The 23,984-nt window shown below is 55.5% G+C and overlaps 8 protein-coding genes across 8 annotated transcripts; 4 read left to right on the top strand and 4 right to left on the bottom strand.

Moving 5' to 3' along the window:
• Positions 1-94: 94 nt before the first annotated feature.
• EsH8_IX_001051 (phospholipase D-like domain-containing protein) lies at positions 95-1,588 on the top strand (the record flags this gene model as incomplete). The annotated part of the gene is made up of 1 exon (XM_083267387.1): positions 95-1,588. The coding sequence occupies one exon, from the start codon at positions 95-97 to the stop codon at positions 1,586-1,588; it is 1,494 nt and encodes a 497-aa protein (XP_083130952.1).
• An 87-nt stretch (positions 1,589-1,675) lies between these two features.
• EsH8_IX_001050 (ThuA domain-containing protein) lies at positions 1,676-2,431 on the bottom strand (the record flags this gene model as incomplete). The annotated part of the gene is made up of 1 exon (XM_083267386.1): positions 1,676-2,431. The coding sequence occupies one exon, from the start codon at positions 2,429-2,431 to the stop codon at positions 1,676-1,678; it is 756 nt and encodes a 251-aa protein (XP_083130951.1).
• A 683-nt stretch (positions 2,432-3,114) lies between these two features.
• EsH8_IX_001049 (uncharacterized protein) lies at positions 3,115-4,578 on the bottom strand (the record flags this gene model as incomplete). Its single annotated transcript, XM_083267385.1, has 1 exon — positions 3,115-4,578. The coding sequence occupies one exon, from the start codon at positions 4,576-4,578 to the stop codon at positions 3,115-3,117; it is 1,464 nt and encodes a 487-aa protein (XP_083130950.1).
• A 2,051-nt stretch (positions 4,579-6,629) lies between these two features.
• On the bottom strand, positions 6,630-8,328 carry EsH8_IX_001048 (uncharacterized protein; the record flags this gene model as incomplete). The annotated part of the gene is made up of 4 exons (XM_083267384.1): positions 6,630-6,980; positions 7,038-7,803; positions 7,858-7,962; positions 8,018-8,328. The coding sequence occupies 4 exons, from the start codon at positions 8,326-8,328 to the stop codon at positions 6,630-6,632; spliced, it is 1,533 nt and encodes a 510-aa protein (XP_083130949.1).
• A 982-nt stretch (positions 8,329-9,310) lies between these two features.
• Positions 9,311-10,525, top strand: EsH8_IX_001047 (M20 family metallopeptidase; the record flags this gene model as incomplete). Its single annotated transcript, XM_083267383.1, has 1 exon — positions 9,311-10,525. The coding sequence occupies one exon, from the start codon at positions 9,311-9,313 to the stop codon at positions 10,523-10,525; it is 1,215 nt and encodes a 404-aa protein (XP_083130948.1).
• Positions 10,526-10,807: 282 nt separating this feature from the next.
• EsH8_IX_001046 (M28 family metallopeptidase) lies at positions 10,808-13,099 on the top strand (the record flags this gene model as incomplete). The annotated part of the gene is made up of 4 exons (XM_083267382.1): positions 10,808-11,711; positions 11,769-11,967; positions 12,035-12,881; positions 12,935-13,099. 4 exons carry the CDS (start codon positions 10,808-10,810, stop codon positions 13,097-13,099), a joined length of 2,115 nt encoding a protein of 704 aa, XP_083130947.1.
• A 6,547-nt stretch (positions 13,100-19,646) lies between these two features.
• Positions 19,647-21,339, top strand: EsH8_IX_001045 (ammonium permease MEP2; the record flags this gene model as incomplete). Its single annotated transcript, XM_083267381.1, has 4 exons — positions 19,647-19,745; positions 19,816-20,135; positions 20,269-20,946; positions 21,000-21,339. The coding sequence occupies 4 exons, from the start codon at positions 19,647-19,649 to the stop codon at positions 21,337-21,339; spliced, it is 1,437 nt and encodes a 478-aa protein (XP_083130946.1).
• An 837-nt stretch (positions 21,340-22,176) lies between these two features.
• On the bottom strand, positions 22,177-23,124 carry EsH8_IX_001044 (3-oxoacyl-reductase; the record flags this gene model as incomplete). Its single annotated transcript, XM_083267380.1, has 2 exons — positions 22,177-22,369; positions 22,550-23,124. The coding sequence occupies 2 exons, from the start codon at positions 23,122-23,124 to the stop codon at positions 22,177-22,179; spliced, it is 768 nt and encodes a 255-aa protein (XP_083130945.1).
• Positions 23,125-23,984: the final 860 nt, after the last annotated feature.

Raw genomic sequence — 23,984 nt, 5'->3', positions numbered from 1 at the left:
TCCGACGTATGAATCTGAGAGCTCGGAAACCACACCCCCTGATCCTCACCATCAGCAACAGCATCGCAACCACACACCAATCACCGCCCCGGACATGACATCACAGTCTTTTCCCTCGTCTTTTCTCGACCATTGGATTCACTCTCTCAAGTCTGACCGCGGCGAACAGCTGAATGACTTTCCAAACTATCATGTGTCCGACCCCGGAAGCTTGGTGACGACATGTAGTCCAAAGTCGCTCACCGTCGGTAACGGCGCCTCCATCTACAGAACTGCCCTCCTCCCCGCCATACTGTCGGCGAAACATGAGGTCATATTGGTGACCTGCTTCTGGGCTCCGTCCGATACCCTGACTGCCATCAAAGAGGCACTCGATGTCCTAGCTCAGCAACGGCTCGCCGCGCTTCAGACGGCCGGCCAAGCCACAATCGCCCCATTACGCGTCCGCATTTGCTTCTCATCGCGTAGTTTCTTCCAAAAGATATTCCATCCGTGGTCGAGAGACGGATATGCGTACCCGACTTCCGCATGGCCCAAGCTGGGGCTGCCATCGGACAGCACCCTCAAGGCCGCCCGCATCGACCTTTCCGTCAAGACCCTATTCTTTCTCCCCTTCAGCGTCATGCATCCGAAGTTCGTCATCGTGGATCGTAAGTGCGCCTGGATGCCCAGCTGCAACGTGAGCTGGGAGACGTGGTTCGAAGGCTGCATCGAATTCGAAGGGCCAGCAGTCGCTCAGCTTGTAAGGTTCTACACCGACGTGTGGGAGCGCAGTGGTGGGCGGGAACTCCCCGACGACGACACCAGCAACGAGTCGGCGAGCCAGGGGCTAGGCCATGTCAATGGAGACGCTAACCTAGCTAATTCTGGCCCACCATCGGACGACGAGACCGCGTATCGGAGGCTCAACCTCGAGGGTCTGCCGCCGTGTCCAACAATCATCCTGCCTTCATCTCATCACTGGTATCCTGGCTTCCGCTACATTCCCCTGTGGCGGCGGACCACGGCGCCAACAACGCCATTGAACGCAGCCTTGCTGTCGTTGTTTGCCATTGCCCGAACTGATATTGACATTGTGACGCCGAATCTGACCTGCCGGGCAGTTGTCGACGCGCTTCTGGAGGCTCTGCGCCGCGGCGTCAACATCCGCATCAGGACAAGTCGAAACATGATGTTGATGGAGCAGCTCGTGACGGCTTGCACGACTACGGAATGGACACTCAAATCGCTCATCAGCCGATACAGCCAGGCCTGCGAGGAGTGGGGTCGCAAACGATCGGTGGATGCCGAGTCCCAGTCTATACGGCCCGGCCGTCTCGACATCTACTACTACCGCCCGAACCTCCAGGCGTCGGCGGCGCGGGATCCAGAAGAGCCGGTCGTGTCTCACTTGAAGATGACGCTGGTCGACAGGGAGTATCTCTTGCTCGGCTCTGGTAACCTGGACCGGGCAAGCTGGTACACGAGTCAGGAGCTGGGCATTCTACTGCACATTCCCGGCTTTCATCACGACATTTGGTCCGAATCTCTCGAGTCTAGAATAGAGGTTAGATTCAGCGGGGGCCCCGGCGACGGGATGGCGGGCTAGTCAGTCGCATGTGCGATTTGTAGAGTCGTCTTTTTATATACCCAATGCTGCTCTAGTGTGTGTTATTGATTGAATCATGGTTCCCGTTCAGTCTTCAGATGAAGTGTGTAACGGCGGGCTCGCCCCCTCGATACGGGCAGTCCAGACAATAGCCTTGAGAATCTGGTCCATGAACCACTCATCCCCGTACGCCTCATCATAGTGGCCCAGGGCCGTGTAAAAGGACCTGCCACCGTCGAATTCCTGACACCATGCAAGCGGGTGATCGTCCCCCATGGCACCGCCCTGGTAGCTCTTCGGGTCGCCCCGAACCAGGATGTGGAGGTTCTTGTTGTCCCTGGGATGCGACATGAAGTTGTACCACTCGTCTACCCACTGTTTCCGGACCTCGCCCGCCGCCGGGGGCGGTGCCTTTCCTCTGTCGTGTCTCATGATGAAATGCTCCGGGTCCTCCACAACGCAACACCCATCCTCAGGTGGCGGGTGCGCGTCAAAATGCACGCCTACCAGCTTGCCGTACCACTCATCCGTCCTCAGCCCCGACGCGGCGGCGTGCACGCCCACGAACCCGCCTCCGGACTGCACGTAGCCTCTGAGGGCCGCGACCTGGTCGCTCTCGAGGAACACGCCGGTGCAATGCAAAAAGACGACGGTAGAGTACGTGGCGAGGGAGCGCGGGGCGATGGCGGCGGAGGCGTCCTCGCTTGCATCTACGGTGAAGAGCCCCGTACGGGCGCCGAGGGCCCGGATGGCGGACACGGCGGCGGGGATGCAGTCGTGGCGGTAGCCCGAGGTTTTGCTGAAGACGAGAACCTGGAAGGGCGGTTTGCGATCCGTCATCATATCGGGCGGGCGGGCGGCGGCGATGGAGTTGCTTCCCCCCGGGGGTTGGCCCGCAGTGGCAGGCTCCGATAGTATTGGGGATTGTTGGAGTTGCTCTTGGAGAGAGAGGGGGGGAGGGGTGATTGTGGGGTTATGATGGACGGCGACGGGGGGGTTCTGCAGCTCGTGGATGTTAGTCAACCTATCCTTCTCGAATTCCCAATCACCGGCTGTGTGTTCTAGTGGATTATGATTTCTCGTTCACAAGTATGTGCACTTGATCCCGAGAAGGTCGCAGGTTCGAGCCCTGCCACGGTCATAGCTTAAATCTTTTTGCCTTTTGTTCTCTTTCTTTCCTTTTCTTTTCTTTTGAGACGAGACGGGTGGTTGTTATCGTGAGATTGTGCCAGCCACTTACGTTTGCTCGAGAATGCCTTCGTGTCGGATTACGAGGACGGGCGTGTCTTGGGCAAGTTTCACTCTTTGCATAGTGGGACGGGCCTCGTTCACTCATTACATTAACATGTACCTGTCCCTTGGCTATTTTATAAGCATCGGACCCTGTTTTGCTTATTACAAATACACCGGGGATCACTCCGGGAATCTTCCCGGGCCCCGGATAATGTACACCGATTTCCCCTCAACGTCCACCCTCCAACTCGTCGACGAACACCGCCTCGCCCATCACGTCACTGGATGCCTGTTCATGCTTCGCAGGTGGCCGGCTCGCCAACGCCAATCTCGGACGCCGCGAGCAGGTACTCCATGAAGCCGGCGCTGGTCTCGAGCAGGTTCTGGTGGTACTGGTCCGGGGTCGGGTAGAATGGGCAGTCGACCTCGTCGTTGCCGAAGCCGAACTCGACGGTGTAGCCGTGGATCTTGCCGAGCGACGGGTCGGCAAAGTGGCGCGAGTAGGCGTAGTCGTCGCTGGCGCCCGACGTCGGGTACAGGTAGGCGCTCTGGGTGACCTCGTAGTGGCGGCCGACGGCGGCGTCCATGGCGTTGCCCATGCGCATGGCCGCGAAGACCTTGTCGGACCAGTCGCCGGTGGGGATGTACTCGCCGTAGACGCCGTTCTCGGCGACGGCGTCGGGCATCAGGCCCCTCGCGGCGTCGTACGTCTCGTTGAGGAAGTTCATGTACGGCTTGCGCAGCTGGTTCTCGTCGCTGCCCCAGTTGTACAGCACGACGCCGATGAAGCTGTGGATGTCCATGAACCAGCGCACCGCCTTGTGCTCGTCCATGACCCACTTGATGCTCTTGGTCTCGGGCTCGGAGAAGGCGGCGGCGCCGTGGTACGTCTCGTCGGCCGGGTTCTCGGAGGCGACGTTGGGGCCGACCGAGGGGGCGAAGTCCTCGAGGAAGTCGAAGAGGAAGTCGAAGTTGCGGTTCAGGTCGACGCCGACGGCGTCTGGGTCGCCGCCCGAGGCGGCCGGGTTGCGGTTCTTGCGCCAGCAGCTGTGGGTGGCCTGGTCGTAGGCGACGCCGTCGGGGTTGCTCAGGGGCGTGAAGACGATGCCGGTCGACAGGGCGCGGCGGACGTCGCAGTTGGTGTAGGAGCGGCCGCCGTAGACGAGGCCCTCGCCGTGCCTGTCGGCGTACAGCAGGTCCGAGACGAAGTAGATGATGTTGTCCGAGGCGCCGCGCTCGCGGGCGTGGATGGCGGCGTTGAAGTAGACGCGGTAGGCGTCGGTGCAGTTGCCGCCGGCGCCGCCGACCTTTGCGCCGAAGACGGACGCGTTGTGGTGCGTCTTGTACGGCGACTCGAAGTACTCGATGCCGTACTCGTTGACGAGGCCGCGCACGGCGCTCTTGATCTCGTTGACGTTGAGGAGGGACTCGAGGTCGGTGCCGGCGGCCTGGGAGCCGAGGCCGCGGGGGAACTTCTTGCCGCCCTCGAAGCGGTCGCCGGTGCCGATGGCCACGCCCGTGTTGGCGGGGTCGGCGACCTGGCGGCGGGCGATGCGGCCGCCGGTGGCCTCGCCGGGGAGGAGGCAGGCCTCACCCAGGAGGGCGAGGGAGAGGAGGGCGCAGGCTCGTGGGGTCTTCATGTCCGGGTCCTGTTGGTGTGATGGGTGGCAGGCGAGCAGGCGAGCAAGCAGACACGAGTTTGGAGGAAGACCTTGTCGAAGGGAACCTGAAGGGGGGAAGCGGAGGAGACGAATCATCAGGGATATTCGGCGGTGCGCGTTATATATCAGAATCGCCAAGTAGACCGCGTCATTTTCCCTGCTCCGTCCGGATCACACCCTAGGCAGGTGCAGATGCATGGCAATGGCGATGATCGCTGCTGGGCTCATCGGCTCAGACCCGGCCCCTGCCTGCCCTGCAGGCTGCAGCTTGTAGCTTGAAGCCTTCCCATTTGTCGGGCAATGTACTCTGTAGACATGGGCAGGGCGAGTTTATGGGAATCATCAGGCAAGGGGGGCGAACACTTGATGGCTCGCTTGCCCGTTTCGCGAGGACCTTCTCCGGCGACCCGGCGCCCATCTACGTTGTCAACGCCTCAACCCGGAGAAGATGAATGGGACAATCGGGGGAGATTTGATCCAATCTGGCACAATTTACGGAATATTGACGCAGAGCTCGATCAGGCAGCTCACAGCCGGGCGAGTATTTGTCCCAAACTCACAGTCGGATGATGGGCCAATTGATGCGATGCGCGAGAGGGGGGGTGATTGCTTATCTGGACACAGCATTAGCATCAGCGACAAGCCGGGCGTACGAAAGGATCCAGCCGGGCAAACTGGTTGGTTTTTTTCCGCCAATTTTCTTTTTCGGCGGTGGCCTGGGAGATTTCTCTTGGCCAAGGACCTTTTGCAGAGTCGGACGCGAATCAAAGCCTGGAGCTTCGGAACCCAAGCGCGTGTAGTCCCCATCTCGCAGAGTCGCAGTGGGCGGTGGTGTAACATTGGGGGTTGATTGCAGGGGGCCCCCCCTCGCGGCAGGTCCGGTGAAATGCGGGGGATCCTGTCCCGATTCGGCAGGTCGCCGCAAATCCCCCCTTGAAATTACCGGCCAACCGACGGCCCGTTTAAATGTTTATTGTTTGTCAATGCTGTCGAAACGAGTGCTGGGTGGTCCGATGGTTTTGTTTGCTGCAGCGTGGCCGGTACTTGAGAAGTCGTGCTTCGTCTGGGGAATTCGGCCATGTCATGGGTTGAGCGATGCCACATTGATTGACCTACGCGAATAGAGATTTGGCTCGTGGCCGTCAACCTCTGGTCGATGGCTCCCGGTTTGCACCGACCGTTGCCCGGTAGAATCTTGGCGTTCATTTAGGGTCTTCAAAAGTACCCGACCCGTTTCTTGCACCTGCCTCTCCCGAAAGCATAACAACACCCCATTTAAGCTTAGATTTGCCTTGGCGACCTCGATAACCATTTGCTCGCCCTTCTCTGCCACTGGCCACAAGATCTCGCTTCTCGCTGACCACTATCAGTTGCTAATTGAATTGTGCCGCTTACGTATGCTTGAGACTCGGGACTTATTGTTGTGTATGTTTATACGTCTCACTTGCCTGGTGATTTGAAGTTTGGCAATGGTTCCGTCAGTGAAAGCGACATGCTCCGGGACATTTGCCAAGCCCCTGACCTTCAAGGGTATCGCTGGACGTTGTCCCTTATCCAACGTGTGTACGAGAAAGCTTAACATTCTCCAATCTGCAATGCTACCCAAGACCGCGCTGTCTACGGAGCGCTCCGGCTCACTCTGCTACCTTGCCACTTCCCGGGCGTCTTTACCGAACGGACGGGTCCATGGCTTGAACTCAATATGGAGGACTACAGGTCTGACCATGCCAATGTTGCAATCGCTCTCGGTCCCGGATGTCCCGCGTTGCCCATGTTAAGGAATCATCTGGGCGTTTATCGTGTGATGGGCCCTCCGGATTGAGGATATAGCATTCTAATCTGCCAGTCCTCTCGTGAAGATCCAGGCTTGCCATTTCAGTTGCGAAAGTATATAAGCCGATTCGCAAGTGTTGCAGCATCTGCTTGTTGAAGTACACCCTCGTCACGTTAACATTCTTAGCTGTCATACCCCTCGGTGGCAACATTGTCATCTATTGCTCATTCATTTCCCATAATTAACACACAGCTATTTATTAGACTTTAATTGCTACTGCGTAAAGTTTCTTGGTTGTGATATCCGCACTTTTCATGTAATCGCATTACACAGTCACGCCGCGCTGTGCCCCTGAACCAACATTACCACAAGTCTAGAGAACATATCTGAAGTCCAAATTCTCCAGATCCGTCTTATCATGCATTCCAAGTCTCATGCCGTCCACCTTCTCCTCCGTTCCATCGACGTTGCCGTACTTGCTGTCCCGACGCCGGTTTTGCCAAGCCATGTAAATCCTCAGTGCGATGGCAGTCAAAAGAGCAGCGCAGAAACACACCAAGATGACGGCAATGGCGAGGACGTATCTCGGGGCATCCTGGCTGCGGAAGAAGAACGGCCCCGCAATGTTGCCTGCGGCGAATACCATCAGGAGCAAAGTGTTTGTGAAGGCGCGCTTGGTGTGGCCGGCGACGTTTTGGCCGACAATTGTCAAGACGAATGGCCACTGTAGACAACTTGGTAAGCTTCAAATGCACTCGTTCAATGATTGAGAGGTACTCACTGTCACCGCATACGAGTTGATCAACCAATATGCCACCACGCGACCATATTTGTTTGCTCCGGTATCCATGGTGGCGTAGACTGCAGCAATACCAGCAATCGCGGGAAGGAGGGGAATAATCATTCCCCAGGTCCTCAAGTTCCCGTACTTTATCGAGATCGTTCCCCATACGATCATGCTGCCGGCACTCACCACGGATGATGGGAGGCCAATCAACAGAGTCCTGAAAGCGTCGAACCCAAAGCCGGATATGACGAGACTTCCGAAGGATGTCAATCCGCCATTGGGAAGCTGGGTGAACAACACGAATGCCAGAATCAACCAAGTCTTGACGTCAATCAGAACGTGCCACATTTGGTAGTACTTCCACTCGTAGCCCTTGATGCCCATCATGTTTTGGGCGACACGCTGCACTGCAATAACCTGTTCGTCGTGGGTGAGGAACTTGGCTTTGTTTGGGGTGTCTGGCATGAACAGAATCCAGAGAACACCAACCGCGATGCTCAGAATGCCGAGGACGAGGAAGATGTACATCCAGGGCTTCAGCGCCGTGTTGGTGATGTGGCCCAACCCGAAAGAGAGCAAGCTGCAGACGATCGAGAACGCCCCCTGCATGGCCGCCCACAGCATGGTTCGCATGACTTGCTCCTTTCTGGTGTACCAGGTTGAAGTGTACAGAACGATGCCGGGGGTGACGACGGACTCGGCCACTCCGAGGAGGAAGCGAACTACCATGAGGCCGGCAAAGTTCTTCAGCCCGAGATGCCTAGATCTCACAGTCAGAGGGGGTGCGCGAGGGTCCAAGAATGAATGCACTCACGCAAGCATCAGAATACCCCAGATAATGACTGCACTGCTGAGGATCCTGACAGTCTTGTAACGTTGGAGCATGTAGTTCGCAGGGTACTGCGCAGCGAGATAACCACTGAAAACTGTCAGCAGTCTTTTCTCCGCCATCGGCACTATTCAGTTTCACTAACAAGTAGAACATTGAGCTCGCCCAGGAGTACTCGTTTCCTACGAGACCGAGGTCCTTCCGAAAATCGAACAGAACGGCCCATCCCATGGCAACCTTGTCGACGTAGTTGAGACCATACAACAGGCACATCAATACGAGGAGATGTCGGTCGATCTTCCGCCGGACAGCGTCGGACACATCTTGGGGAATGGACTGCGAAATGCCCTCTTCAAAGATTTCGTAACCTTCATCGGCGGTCTGCCCTTTGAGCGCGGTTTCATTGTCAATGCCGGCATCCTGCGCCTCCGGGGCCGCTTCGATGTTGTCCCTCATTGTCACCGAAGAAGAAATCAATTACCGTATACCTCTTTTGACGTCTTGAAAATTAGAAAAGACTGAATTGAGTTGCAGGTCTAATATCCATCCCTAATACGGAGTTTAGCGGTATTGTCCGTGGTATCTAATTGCTTGTCCATGCCTTTCATCCACTGTCGGCTTCTCAATGCCGACGCCGCTTATCAATTATGGTACCGCTAACTAAGCTTGTATTCAGACTTTATACACTGGAGCCAATAGATTTGTTTGGTCATCGTTCTTGAAGTTGGGATCTAATCTCCCTTTGCACTTTGGTGCCGAACAGCCGGTTTCGGGATATCAGTTGGTCGATCACCGTCGGTTAATTGCTGATAAGGATGTCGTTATCTGTAGCGTCGGTCAACCACCCCGATCTCATAATCTTTCCGCCTGGTTAAAACTCCTCCGACTTAGGATCAAAAGGTGATAGCCACGCTTTGCTACCGTATCATTGAAAGCGGAGAGGCCCCAGCCGGGGACTTTACCACTCTTTCGCAACCCACATCCTCTGACCCAACAAAGCTTTTAGGATTTCGACTCTCCGCTTTCCTGGTTTCTGGAGCAGTTTATGTGGACTGCCATGAAACCGGGGAATTCTTATTTTACAAATCCCCAAGTTGATAAGGCCCCGGCCAATAGAAAGCGGAAACGGTAGAGTTTCATTCGGGAAATGCTCGATAGGTTGCGTGGTAGACATCGGAGAACTACTCCGATCTACCAGTGGATCTGGGTGACATTATCGAATCCTACCACTGTTCGCATAGATTGCGCTTCCAGATCTCATCTGACTCCAGCAAAGCTCGTTCAACAGTAACCCCAACGTCCGTGGCGGTTTTCTTTGTGGTTCGCACGTGAGCTGGTTTCCATCTCTTTGACCAAGTAATCATCAAACTTGCTGCCCACGCGACGTAGCGGCCCTTCGACCAATCCCACAAGCTAGTCCGCTTTAACCGAAAGAAATATGCAGATACCGGATATCAATCAGGACCACTGTTTGGACTTCCTGTCCAGGCTTGTTCAAATCAAGAGCTACTCGCAAACCGATGGCGAGCTGGAGGCAACAAGTTTTATGGCGGAGCAAATGAGGAGAATTGGGCTCGAATCCGACATTTGTAAATTTGACGATGGTCGCCGCCAAAACGCCATTGGTGTATGGAAGGGCACCGGCGCTTTGAAGCCGAACGCAACCCCCAAAACGCTTCTTTTTAACGGCCACCTGGACACCAACCCCGTCTCCGAAGGCTGGACCGTGGACCCGTGGGAGGGAAAGGTGGACGAGAGCTTCATCTACGGCATCGGGGTCAGTAACATGAAATCTGGGTGTGCGGCGTATTTCTGTGCTGTCGAGGCGCTTCTGCAGAGCGGCTGGCGGCCCAAGGGCGACGTCGTCTTGACTTATGTGGTCGGGGAGCTTCAAGGAGGAGTTGGCACAATGGCTTTGATCGAGCAGGGGAGGATCAAGGCCGACTACTTTGTCAACTGCGAGCCATCGGACATAAAAGCCGTGACCATGCACGCCGAGGCTTTGGTGTTCGAGATTGAGATCGTCGGCGTTACCCGGCACATGTCGGCAAAGGAGGAGGCGTCGGATGCGATACTCGCGGCTTGCGAGCTGATCCCGCAGATGGCCAAGATGAAGTTCCGTGGGGCCAAAAGCAGCGAGCATGAAAAGTGCAACCGCTGTTCAGTCGGCGTGGTTCACGGTGCACTAGGAAAAGACCTGGTGGAATGGAGACCAGCCCAAGTGGCCGATGTGTGCAGGCTTGCTGGGAGTGCACGATATGCTCCTGGACAAACTCAAGAGGCGGTCATGACCGACATTCGGGAGCTCGTGGATACCGTCATTGAGAAATACCCTGGGATGTCGGCTACAGTCAAACAACGATTCGAGCCAACGATGCCGGCCTTTGAGGTTGCGCCAGACTCGCGGATCGTGAGATCTTTGAACAAGGCCTATTACGATGTGCGCAACTCGGAGCAGCCGACGGGTGTTCTGGCGCCGACTTGCTTCTACGGATCAGACGCCGGCCATCTATTCAAAACCATGGGAATGGAAGGCATAGTTTGTGGCCCTGGAGGGAAGTACAACACCCGGCCGGATGAGAAGGTCGATATTCCAGACTACCTAGACTGCATCCGAATGTTCATGCGATTGATGGTTGATATATGTGGCTAGATACACCCATAAACTCAGAATTCAAACATGTACACCTCCCGTTTGATTTTACATTGCATCTACACACTGTTAAACTTCGCAAAACGCATTAAGATTCATTTTCCTTATCTCTGTCTTGGGTCTCCAACTGCCCCGCACTTATGTGGGACAAGAATCCCCAGAGCCGGGAGTGCTTGACTACATATACCGCCGGCTTCCGTCGTTTCATGAGCGTTGCTCCGTCGTCGGAGAGGATGCCAACAGCCTAAGAACACACCACGTCGCCAACACCATCCTGACACCATGGAGATCAAGGTCGCGCAAAAAGAGGCCGAGCAGTTCATGGTGGAAACACCCGAAACCGAAAACCTCCGTCACTGGTCAAAGGAGTACAGCGCAGAGCCCCATCTTGCCGGCGATCTTGCTCATGCGGAGCGCATTCGGGATCTGTGGAGGTCGTACGGTATCCCGACAGAGCTGGAAGAATACGAAGTGCTGCAGAACTTTCCAACTTCACAGACTCTACAACTCCTCACTCCAGACGGGCGAGTCTCATTCGAAGCCTCCCTGACCGAGGACGAGGTACCAGAGGACCCGACATCATCGCCTCAGAACGGGCTCCCCGCATTTCACGGCTTCAGCGCCAATGGCGAAGTTTGTGCTGAGCTGGTGTACGCAAACTTTGGGGAGCTGAAGGACTTTGAGCTCCTCGAGTCCAACGGAATATCTGTCAAGGACAAAATTGTCATCTGCAAGTACGCCAAGGTCTTTCGAGGTCTGAAGATCCGCGCAGCAGAGCAATTCGGCGCCGCCGCCGTCATCTTGTACAATGACCCGCAAGAGGACGGGGAATACACCGTCAAGAATGGATATCAGCATTTCCCCCATGGGCCTGCGAGACATCCCAAGACAATCCAGCGTGGCAGCGTCGATTTCTTCTCCGTGGCAGTTGGGGACCCTACGACCCCCGGATATCCCAGCTTGCCCGGAACCGACGTAGAAAGGCAAGATCCCGGACATGCAACGCCGAAGATACCGTCACTTCCCATCTCATATGCCGATGCAAAAAGTCTACTTCAAGCCTTAAATGGGCAGGGGCTCAGCCCGGCTCAGATTGGCGGTGCCGACAATGATTGGAAAGGATGTCTCGACGACGTAGACTATTACACCGGACCGAGCCAGGCGAAAGTGTTTTTGTCTAATCAGAGTGAGACACAACACCCGGCTTTGCATTGTCGAAAAGAATCGTTAACGAGTTGATTAGGCACGTACAAATATGCCCCGATTTACAATGTCATTGGGACTATCCCAGGGACGACTGAGGAGAGCATCGTTCTCGGAAACCACCACGACTCGTGGTGCTGCGGTGCCATCGACCCTGTGAGCGGGACTGCTGCAATGAACGAGGTCGCCCGAGCTCTTGGTGGTTTGTGCACTAGAGGTTGGAAGCCGTACCGAAAGATGTAAGCGTTGAAAGAGCACCATCGATACCTATGAATCACGTAACAACGCTGCTGACCCTGCTTCTAGAATACTAGCAAACTGGGACAACGAAGAGTACGGCCTGGTTGGCTCCACTGAATGGGGCGAACACCACCAGGAAGAGCTAAGCAAGAACTGTGTGGCTTGTGAGTCTAGAACCCCGAATCGCCTTATACGGAGACTCTATGCTGACTTTAGTTTGGACCTCAACGTCGACGAGTCCACAAACGGCGGGACAATTCTCGGCGCGACAGGAAGCCCGCTCCTGGCCAGCGTTCTAAGGGATGTGACGCGAATGATAAAATCACCCATCAACGAAACCAAGACAGTCTACGATGACTGGCTTAGTGACCAGCAGCGGACCGACCCTGGGCGCTCGGCTCCGGTTCTCGATCTCATGGGGACGGGGAGTGACTACACGGTCTTCTTTGACCATCTCGGCATACCGTCCGTCGACTTGCTTTTCAACCGCCAGGGGAAAGGGGTGTACCCCTATCACTCAAACTATGACAGCTACTACTGGGTTGACAAGTTTGGAGACGTCGGTTTCAAGAAACACCTGGCTATGGCTCAGCTTTGGGGCTTGCTTACCGTCCGCCTTGCTGGCGTCAGCAACATTGCGTTCGAAGCTTCGGAATACCCCAAGGTACTCGCGCATCATTCAGAACTGCTTCAGGCCAAGTACGGCAAGGTGCTTGATTTCTCAGGTCTCAACCAGGCTATTGGCCAATTCGAAAAGGCAGCCTCCAGTCTAGACTTGAGGTCACCAATTAAAAAGTCACCAACGGTCCTGCAGCCTGACGTCGAGATCAACAAAGCGTATCTCAACCTGGAGCGTCAATTCCTTCTGCCAAAGGGGGCTGGACTACCTGGTCGGGAGTGGTATCGCCACGTTGTAAGTCCACTTATTCTTCACTCAGCGTGGTGTATTATCTGACCTTTTGACAGATCTTTGCGCCTGGGCTGTGGTTTGGATATGACGGGGTTATCTTCCCTGGAGTAGTGGAGTGCATGGAGGGGCAAGACGTCGAAGGCGCGGCCGACTGGCTTGTGAAAATTGCTGCCGCTATTGATAAGGGCACAAATCTTCTGCGTGAGAGCGACACTGAATAAACCTGCGACTGTTGTATCTTCGATGCTAGAGATGCTGGAGATATAGCTGGCCATGGACATGACGGGCAGCTTCGGGCATGTCTTGACGATGTGTGCGGTGGCCGCACCAAATCCAACATTGGCATTTCCCCTCTTTGGTCTTTGGAGAGTCTGATATACATCGGTATTGTTCCTTTCATTTGCGACAATAGAGAGGTGTGCGTTTCTGGCTGAACGTTCCCGTAACGGGGTGGAGCTCCTTCCGGAGGTACTTGAGGCGCCGTGGACGCGGCCGAGATGTGGAGCTACATGAGGACCCACTATAGGTCAAATACGGCCGGAGACTCACCCCGAGTCTGCTCAAAACCCGTTCACAGGTCCGCGGTCTATCATTCGGCTGGAGCTCGGAGACAATGAATGGATTAGCAAAGAAATGAGGGTGTTTTCATATACCACAAGAGTCAGCTTGCGAGACTTGAGATGGGGTGCTCTCATCATGGTTGGAGCTTAAAGGTAGTTTTGCGAGTGACCAAAGAAAGCTTCTTTGGCCTCAAACGATTGTCCTCGAATTAAAACACAAATATGTAGGAGGTGGGCATCTTTTCATAAAGTATGGTAGATAAACCCACTTCCCCGAGCCCATATTCTTTCGCCAAATCGCTGGCCATGAAGTGTTCACCTCAATGCTTTTGAGTGCGATTTTCACTCTTTAACATTTATTTTACTGCTTTTGTTTTTCAATGAATACACTTTGGACATGGAAGAAGAAGCCTGGCCTCGCCTCATTGGAAAGCTTCCACATGGATCGTCCAGCCTTCGCATGAAAACCATTCACCTTTTCACATCCCTTCCCCTTAGGTTTCATTTTCATCTTCAAATCAAATAATTACCTCGTATCATCGCGAAGGTCAGAACACTGCCTCGTCTATTGTATGGAGTCTGGAAATCAAATCGCCGTTGGAAGGAGCGCTGGGAGCAGACTCGACATCGCCGTAGGATCCGATGTTTTGCGAACCGCGCGCAAGTCTCTCGTAATCGACTAATACCATGGGTTTTCGATAGGTGATGTCGGCTGCAGATCAAACAATCATGTAGGCCATGGCAGGGCCGGGAGCCTCCGTTTTCTTTTTCGTCATCATCGATGGCCCCTCGTGACCTCACATCATCGTGATTCGCTCGAGTATGCACCAATCTCGTGTTTGTACCAGGGCTCATGCCATCCGTCTCGCGTGAAAAGGGTAGTTTGCGTTGAACTTTCGAAATCGTTGCCGCTCAGTGACGCTTGCACCATCGCGCATCTCGGATCAAGGGCAGCAGAGGGGGGACCAAGAGGGAGACGGAGTGGCAGTTTATGGACATATATATATGCAAGGTACGGCGATTGCGCCCGCAAACACGTGAATCCCGGGCGCGCATCAAGACAGCGAAAAAAAAAGGGCAGTGCGTCGACATGGATGCGCTTGGGGGCCAACCAAGACATGGACGGGTGAGAAAACGCCCGCAAGGACGCAAAGCAGCGGGACAGGACCAGGTTCACGGGGCATCAGGAACAGGAACAGACGTGATCTAACAACTCTAAAACCTTCCCGTGCGGCCGCTGTGTAACGAAGCGCGACATTTCAAGACACCATTCTCAACGACATGTCAAGATCTGGGTTGACTAGGAAGACTCTCCGGACATCGCAGCCGACCTCTTGCCGGTCTGTAGTAAGAGAACACGGTAGGGTATTGTCTGAGGGACTATGACATGAAATTGTCTGTACAAGGTGCGATTGATGGAGGCAGGATGAAGGAGAAGAGCGGCAGAGGGAGAATCAGACGGCGGGACGTGGTAAACCCTGAGAATGAGTGAAGGGCGACCGCCATTCCAAGTCGGAGGGGCAGAGTCATGTATGGTTATCAGCGACGGGCCACCCATATCTTTTGATATCGACGTTGGTTCGGAACCACCAGAACCACGGCTGCAGCTTCCGTCTTAACCGGCTGGTCTTGGCCGATGCAGTTGGTAGTGTGGTTGGTGCTAGGCGGACGATAGCTCGAATCAGGACGCAGATGGGGACACCGGATATGAGTTGTTAGGGGTGGGTTTTGTGCAGCGCCGGTCCTGGGCATTGATAAGTCGGCCGGTCAGCAATCAGCCCGCCCACCTTCGGCTTACTGAGGAGAGAGTGTTGGGCGGACTATTGGACGGACGGTGTGGGTTGTCGGCTGTGATAAGATATTTCAGTGAGAGCAATGAGTGAGTATCAAGCCTCCCCCCCAAGCTGGCTTGCCTGAACTCCAAGCATGCATGGCGTCACTGTCAGCGAAGAGCAGCATGGATGAGAGAGATGAAGGAGGCTGCAGTACCAGTGGGAGACGCAAGAAAGAGGCCGACGTTCCTGTGGTTCTCGTGCGAGACGAGATAGAAGTCACCTCGGCGGGCTGGAACACATCCTTGAGGAAGGAAGGTCGTCAACCGTCGTTGCCCCGTCTCAGTCGATCAAGAAGGGAAATCCCATGGGGGGACCCCTGCATGGCGGACAAGGGTAGAGCCCGTTCCACTGGTCCCTGCCGCGCCTTATCAGGGCCAAGACGACGCTAGACGTGTGGCCCCGCCGTGCCGAGAGATAAGAAGCTCCGGCCAATGGCAGGCGCACTGTTGCTGCAGCTTCTCCAAATGGCTTCGTGGCAGTGGACTTGAGCTTGGCCATTTCATTCCCACAAGGCAGGCAGATGCAAGAGCAAATGGAGCAAATGGAGCAAGTGCAACAATGGAGCAGGCTCCCTCTTAATTAGGTCTTGACTAGCGTTCCCTACTCTTGGACACGCACAAGCGCACGAACTCCGCCGTGCCTGCCTCTCCTCGTGGCCGTGGCCGGCTCCGGGAATGCCATGGAAAAAGGCCACCGACGAGCTCTTGTCATGTAGGCATTCCCACTGCACCACCATGTACACTGCCATGTACCATGTAGTGCACGTGTACCCGTACTCTCTCCCCCCCTTCCCCCTTTGCACCGTCTCCCCTCCCGGCCCACGATGCATCCACCATCACCTCCCATCCCATCCCACCTGATTCCCGTCCGTCCAGCCGCAACGCCAAAAAGACGACGCACATACCAGACGCAAACAAATAAAAAATCTCCATCCGTGTCTTGGCTGGACCATCCTGTTCTCCATCGGGTGACCATGACGACATGCTGGGCTCCCTACGACAATCCGGGGCAGTTGGCTTATGAACTCAACCACCTGGCGTTCGTCGTTCCCCGCAAACCTCCCTTTGAGAACGCCCACGCGCCACGACAATCTTTTGATAAGAGACATAGGCCGTATGATGGCTTCGCGTAACATGCTTCACCATCTCAGCCGTCGATAAGGACAGCTGTTGACAGCCATGATATCATGCCCGGCTTAGCTCCGCCAATAACACACACACCCAGCAAGCCCCGGCCAACGACCATGTTGCTTGGCTCTCTCAAAGTTGTCTGCACATGCACCGCTAGATTCCAGCTGTCCGACACACAGCTCCTTTTCATGGTGGTGCTTTTCATGGTGCATCGGATACGTGGTAATTATCGGTCGAAATTCAACTCCCCCTTTAAACATTCCGTGTACCTACCATAGACAGTCTCTTCCTCCGCTCCCCGTACCTCGGTCCTGTTGGCCCATCCTCGCCGCTGTCTTATCTATTGGTGGATCTGAAGGATTCCCGGCTCTTCCCCTACGGCGCAGCACAGCGAAAAGGAGGAGAACAAGTTTTTTTTCTTATTCTTCCTCGAGCCGTCTTTCCAACGGCTATGCAAGAAATTAATCGCGAGGCCAAGCGCTGCAATTAAACCGGCCGAGGAGAGGCGTGTGCCCGGGTCATCATGCTCGCCCACCTTCGCCCACTTTACTGCTTTTGGAGCCGGCATCGTCTAGACTCTAGGATTCGCCCCCCCTTCCATTCAACAACACCCTCCGATGCGAGCTCAGATTAGCGATTCGGCCAACGCTCACCGACGACGGGGACCTAACCATCCACTTGACTTCTGGACTCTCTTGGAATCCCACGAACTGCATGTGTCCACAACCAACACCACCACCCGGTTCACGCTCGCGTAGTGGGGGTTTCGGGGTCGTCCATCGCAGCTCTCTAGCGTTACCGGTGTGCCGTTCAAGCCTGAGACCACCTTTGGGCGGTTTGACGCCCGAGACGCGGCTGACGATCCGACAAACATTTGCGACATCGGGGCTTTCTTTTCTCGAGGCCTTCCTATTGTCTATGTGTCATCATAGTGCCGACCTGCCATCCAGCGCTCGTCCAATATCTTTCCCCGCGCATACGGAAAAGACGTTTTCCACGGGGAAGACACCGTTCACCGATAATCATCACCGTTCCCCTTATGGATCGGGCGTTCCAATAGCGACGCAGACGGCGCCAAGCTAGTCCTGTCAAACCCCAACGGCGGGTCGCTGAGGATCTTCACGCCTAACCAAGCACCAAGGCGTTTGGCTGCGCCAATAGGTTCCGGATTTAAACTTCTGGCTCCAAGCGCAATGAAGGTATTGGATGCAACTGACACAAGCTGCTGTTGCTGCTGCTACTCCTGCGCCCTGCTTGCCCGGTGGCTCATTTGTGCGACCAACTCAAGGCCGGCAATCATCATCCACGATCCTCCCTTCACAATGAGGATTTTGCGTGGCACAGCCTGCAAGCCAGCCCTGCCCTATGGAATGGACGCACACAAACCGCGACTAGGTTGCATGCATCCTTTACACCCAAGCGCTCCTTGAAATGGCATTGGTATGATGACGGGCATCCATGCCATCCACGGCCCGTCGCAATCGAGCGTCCGTCCGCGTCTCTATCGGAAGGAAACCTTCTGGAATATGCACTACCAGAGCTTTGCTATACACCCAACCTGATACCCGACAAATGCCTCCATTCTCCTCTAGGCAGTGACTTTCATCCTAAACAGAGCACCGAATTTAGCCCGGCGGCGTCCCGATAGACGTTCGAAATAATGTCCGGCATGATACCCCGTGAAAAGCCCTCTTGTTTGAGGCAATGAGCTGTTCTCGCGGCCAGAACACGTACTGATCAACAAAAGGGGACATATATCCCGTTCCGCAGCCATGCCTGTATGCACCGAAATAGCCCCCACAAGGCCGCGCCCAGACAAAACGGGAGACCACGGACAAGACACAAGGAAGGGGAAATGAAACGTCTATCATTGGCCGCGCCTCAGGAATGCGTGTCTGCCGTTACGTTGTTGAGGTACAACATGCCTCTTCGCCAATGACCCTCATCTTGAAATACCCTGATCGCCTATTTCTTGCAGCCTTGGCTGTCTCGGTTCCAGAGGTTTCAGAGACGCCTGCACCAACATATGCCTGGAAAGTGTCGCAATACGGGCGCTGCAAGAAATTTGGAAGACTCTTGCCCACGACGACAATGTTGCATCCAATGTCAACAGACGCAGGGTGGAGGGGCTACCCTGCTGTCCAGCTGCCTGTCCAGCAGACAGGTAAATAAGCTAAGCCGGGCGATGCGGTACCGGGCCGCCGAGTCCATTTTCAAGAGGCGCGTCGAATTCGTCCGTACGAATACTTGAAGTGATCAACAAAGCACAAGCCATGTCTTGGCACAACCCTCTAATGCGTCTGCTGCGCAGCTCTTCAAGCTCCGCGTTCAGCACATGAAGCCCATCTCCCAGACGGTTCGAAGAAACGTTTAGTGGACAGGTCTGCCAAGAGACATGGCTCTTTCGAATGGCTCGGGTTAGCTCCCAGTTGAATCCCCCGACCACCCACCCCGGCCTGTCTCCAATTCCTTATCAGTGTCCACATATTCCGACGACCCACACGATGCTGGAAAGCATGGGACGCCGACATGGGTCGGGAAGCATGTGGTGTGGTGTACAGGTACGTATCCTATTGACGTGGGTTGGACCTTTTGATGAAGCTCTCGCGACCAGACGCCCTCGTACCACCACCATGCAGCCACGCCGGCAGAGAGACATGACCCTCTTGTCTCCCGGAGACGGAGGAGGGATTGGGAAGTCGTTCCAAATACCCCCCCCTTCCATGTCCTGCAGCTCAATCCATCTCGCGCTTTTTTTATGCTTTCCTCCCCACCCCTTGGCTCTGCACTATTGGTGTTCCCGGTGTAGAGGACGGGGGCAATGAGCTCTCTCCCAGTCCCAGCTCTTCACTCGTCGAATCCCCTTCCTTCATTTCACCCGCGCCAACTGCCTGGGCTGCGCATCCCTACCCTGTTTTGGATCCATCCATATCCAGACAAGTTGTAGGTACAATAATTATCGGCCGGCTTACCACGAGGACCGACGGTAACGCCCCGGCCTGACTGATATTACCCTTTGATTATTTAGCCTGTCAATCCCCGGCGCGACTTCATATTTGTGTCTCTCCCCCCCTCCTCCCTTCCGGCTCTCCCTGAAGCACCGCACTTCATTCCACCTTTCTTCGACGTCTGTTCGCCGTTCACAAGGACAAGTGTCCCGGCGAAAGTTGAAGCTTCACAAAGGTCCTATCCCACCCAAAACACCACCATTGACAGCATACGCGCCGGCGCACAACCGTCAACATGTCTGCTGGTCTCTACACCCCCGAGTACAATGGCACCACCGGGGAGGCCGACGCCGGCTACTCTACCGGGGTGAATGACCTCAACATCTTCTACGAGGTAAGCGTTCCCTTCGACGAGGCTCTCCTGCGCCGCAGTTTTGCACCCGGATCCGACTAACATGATCTAGTCCGGTGACCTGGCCTGGATCATGGTCTGCTCAGCACTCGTGCTGCTCATGATCCCCGGTGTCGGCTTTTTCTACTCGGGTCTCGCCCGCCGCAAGTCAGCATTGTCCCTAATATTGATTACAATGGTTTCTGTGGGAGTAGCGGGCTTCCAATGGTTCTTCTGGGGTTACACCTTGACCTTCTCCCACACCGGCTCCGTCTTCCTCGGCGACATGTCCAACTTTGGCCTCAAGGACGTCCTTGCCCAGACCTCTGTCGGTTCCACCAAGCTTCCGGATATTCTCTTTTGTTTGTACCAGGGCATGTTCGCTGCCATTACGTGAGTCGAGCCCTTCCTTTCCCAGCGTCCTTGCTGCATCACTGAAGCACCTGGTGATTCTCGTCATGTTCAAGACGACGCGCAACGAAATGTAAAATGCACCCTCGAGGAGAAGCATCTAACCAGTCTCCAGTCCCGCCCTCGCTCTTGGCGCCATTGCTGACCGCGGTCGCATTCTTCCCGCCATGGTCTTCATCTTCATCTGGGCCACCATTGTGTACGACCCCATTGCCTACTGGACCTGGAACGGCAACGGCTGGCTGTACACTCTCGGCTCCCTCGACTTTGCCGGAGGTACTCCCGTCCACATCTCCTCCGGTGCCGCCGCCCTCGCCTACTCTCTCATGCTCGGCAAGCGCACTGGCTACAACAAGGTCCACGGCCTTCCTTACCGTCCTCACAACGTCACCCACGTCGTCCTCGGAACCGTGTTCCTCTGGGTCGGCTGGTTTGGTTTCAACGGTGGCTCTGCGCTCGCCTCCAACCTCCGCGCTGTCATGGCCTGCTTCAACACTAACCTCGCTGCTGGTGTTGGCGGCGTGACCTGGATGCTGCTTGACTACCGCCTCGAGAAGAAGTGGTCCACCATCGGCTTCTGCTCTGGTGCCATTGCCGGTCTTGTCGCCATCACCCCTGGCGCCGGTTTCGTCACCCCCTGGGCCTCGGTCATCTTCGGCATCGTCGGTGCCCTTGCTTGCAACTTTGGTACCAAGCTCAAGTTTGTTCTCGGCATTGACGATGGTCTCGACGTCTTCGCCGTCCACGGCATTGGCGGTATTGTCGGCAACATTCTTACCGGTATCTTTGCTGCGTAAGTTGCTCTCCGTGTCCTTCTTTTCACCCATGTACTAACATGAACCCCAGCTCCTACATTGCCGCTCTCGATGGCGCCCTTGTGATTGACGGTGGCTGGATCGAGCACAACTACGTCCAGCTCGGCTACCAGCTTGCTGGTTCCGTTGCCGGTTTTGCCTGGTCCTTCGGCGTGACCTGCCTCATCCTCTTCCTGATGAACTTCATCCCCGGCATGAGCCTCCGCGTCAACGCCGACGACGAGGAGCTCGGTCTCGACGACTGCCAGCTCGGCGAGTTCGCCTATGACTACGTCGAGGTCACCCGCCACGTCTCCGACATTGTGCCCAGCAGCCACGAGAACGTTCCCGGCAGCTCCGCCCACAGCTCCCTTCCCGAGAAGGTCGTTTAGAGTCTTAGTTAAGAAGCTCTGTAATTACTGGACATTCGCGTGAAATTGCGATTGGCTGTCGATGGTTCTATCGGCAGCCGGAAAAGGAGACGGATATCATCTATAATACTCTTGTTCATATCTTTGCTTTGATACCACCTAGGCACTCGCTGCTAGATTTACTATTAGTCCTTACTGTGAATCAATTCACAAGATCATTATAGCAGACGGCCCCTTTAGTGACATGATCTCTTCGCAAAGACAGTGTTCCGCGGGCCGCAGCTTGCTGCGAAGCGCAGTCTCAATACAGATGTGAGACCTTGGCTTGTTACGAGGCCCCCTGGGAACCTAGCACGGCTTGACTCCTGGCGCGATTCTCCCCGCATGGCCGTCCGACCCAAATCACACAGGACTTATGACTGCGCCCCTCTACGGCATCTAAAACGCCCGTCAGCGTCTGCTCATCAATCATCCGCAAACGGGAGATTCGACGCACCGCAATGCTAAAAGGAAGCAAGTTGATAACACCCGAATCCTTTGCATCCTTCGCGAATACACGGAGCCAATGACACTTCCATATCAACAACCCCACGCCCCGGCAGCACAGTCAGCACTCAAAAGTCATCCGTCACCAATGTACGGCATTTGAAAACGAGATTCCATAATCGGTTCCTGTCAATTACCCCGGCTCCGATGCTTCATCCGAGATGGCCCTACCAAATCCTTATCCTTCTCGGTCTCGATGTCGGGGGCATTTCGTTTCAACGCCGCCGTGCTACCGACTAGACAGGACTCTCTCGTAAATTAAGCTCATTTTTCTTTCCTTCACCATCCGACGTGTCAAATCCCAGCTCTTATTCACGGCAAAGACCCTCCGTCGACAACCAACACCTGGCCCGTAATGTACGACGAACCGTCCCCCAACAAAAACGCAATCGACGGCGCCACCTCCTCAGGCTGCCCAACCCGACCCAACACCGGCGGCAGCACATCAGCCCCAGTCTCCGTCGTCTCCAATGCCTTTCTCAAAATCGGGGTATCGATCGCGCCGCTGCCCAGGAGTCAGTGAAACCTTACCCCGCTCATGATCATCCTTGGACTGGGAAAGTAGATGGGAAAAGCAAGGAGAGAAGACCCCTGATGCCCTAAACCGGAAATGACCCAAAATGAAGAAGGAATCAAAAAGCAACTAAAAAAAGGGCGAAGGTAGGAAGGGAGAGGGGAGACTTACGGACAAACGACATTGATCCTCACGCCCTTCCTCCCAAACTCCCTCGCCGCGCTCTTGCTCAGCCCGACGACGGCATGCTTACTCGCAGTATACGCTCCGTGGAACTCCAGCCCGTACAGCCCCGCCACGCTCGAAACGTTGACAATGGCAGCGCCCTTGCCGCCGTCCCTCAGCGCCGGGATCTGAGCCCTCATGGCGTTCAGGATGCCCCGCGCGTTGACGCCCATGACGAAGTCCCACTCGCCGTCCTCCAGCTCCGGCACGGTCGCGATGTTTCCCTGCCGGCCCAGCACGCCGGCGACGTTCGCCGCGCCATCGAGGGGCCCCAGCTTCTCCACCGTCTCGGCGACCCACGTATCCACCGCCCCTCGGTCGCTCACGTCCACGGTCTTTGAGAAGACGTTTTCCGCACCGTGGAGGCTGACGAGTTCCGCCGCCGCCGAGGAGAGGAGCGCCTCGTTGACGTCGGCTATCGACACCCGCGCGCCGAGGGCCGCGAGATGCTTTGCCGTCGCGAGCCCGATGCCCGACGCCGCGCCGGTGATGGCGATGACTTTGCCTTCGAAGCTACTCATGGCTGGTGCGTGTACGGAGTATCTCTCTCGGAATGCCGTTGTGGCAAAGGTATCATCAAATCAAGGTTTCGCGAAAGGTGGCGAAGGGAGGAAACCCCCCCTCACTCGAGCGGGCGCGCTCTTTTTTTTTATAAACCCAAAATATTAGGCGATGCGACACTCCTCCACCTTTTGTCCATGCTAAGTAAGGTTGTTAGGGCCGCTCCACCTATCACGATATTCTTGCCGAGGCTTTTGCTCACCTGCTTCTGGCGGCCTGCAGCTATCTCGGTGAAGGCCAATAGGGGCCAGATACACAAGCGCCGGGCGAAGTGGAGCCGCCCCGGGGCATCGGATGCCGGATTCTGCAGAGGCAGCCCGCCCTCGCCAACCCACCTTCTCCACCCAAAAGAATGCAGTGATACAGATGTTTTGACAGGTTGTAGAACGCAAGGGGGAGATTTCCGGGTCCATATGATCCCAAAATGCGGTCCCGCGGGCACCAAAAGCAAAAGAATTGCGCCGAGGGGGAATCGAACCCCCGGCTCCCCGACGCTGCTGGATGGCAACGGAGAATTTTACCACTAAACCATCGGCGCGGCGTTGTTGATGGAACCCATCAGACGGCTGGTCTGAGGTGTTTGGTCGGTCCTGCCAGATGGAGTCTTTATTCTCTCGCGGTTGTGGGCTGGAGTGGGTATCCGAGTGGGCTTCGTGACGACGGCAATAACCCCACATGGGAGTCAATGTCACGAGGTGTCAGAGGCTGGGTATGAAGTGAGGGATCGATTGGTGTTAACTCGACACGAGAACCTCATGTTGAGGGTTGTGTGGGAGCTACCAGGGCTGCCCAAATGATGTCAGATGCCAAAGATGATCAA

This window comes from Colletotrichum jinshuiense, chromosome 9 (assembly GCF_051148585.1).
Source record: "Colletotrichum jinshuiense chromosome 9, complete sequence".
Lineage (NCBI taxonomy): Eukaryota > Fungi > Ascomycota > Sordariomycetes > Glomerellales > Glomerellaceae > Colletotrichum > Colletotrichum jinshuiense.
The sequence above is the reverse complement of the archived record's forward strand: the minus strand, read 5'-3'. Positions and strand labels throughout refer to the sequence as shown.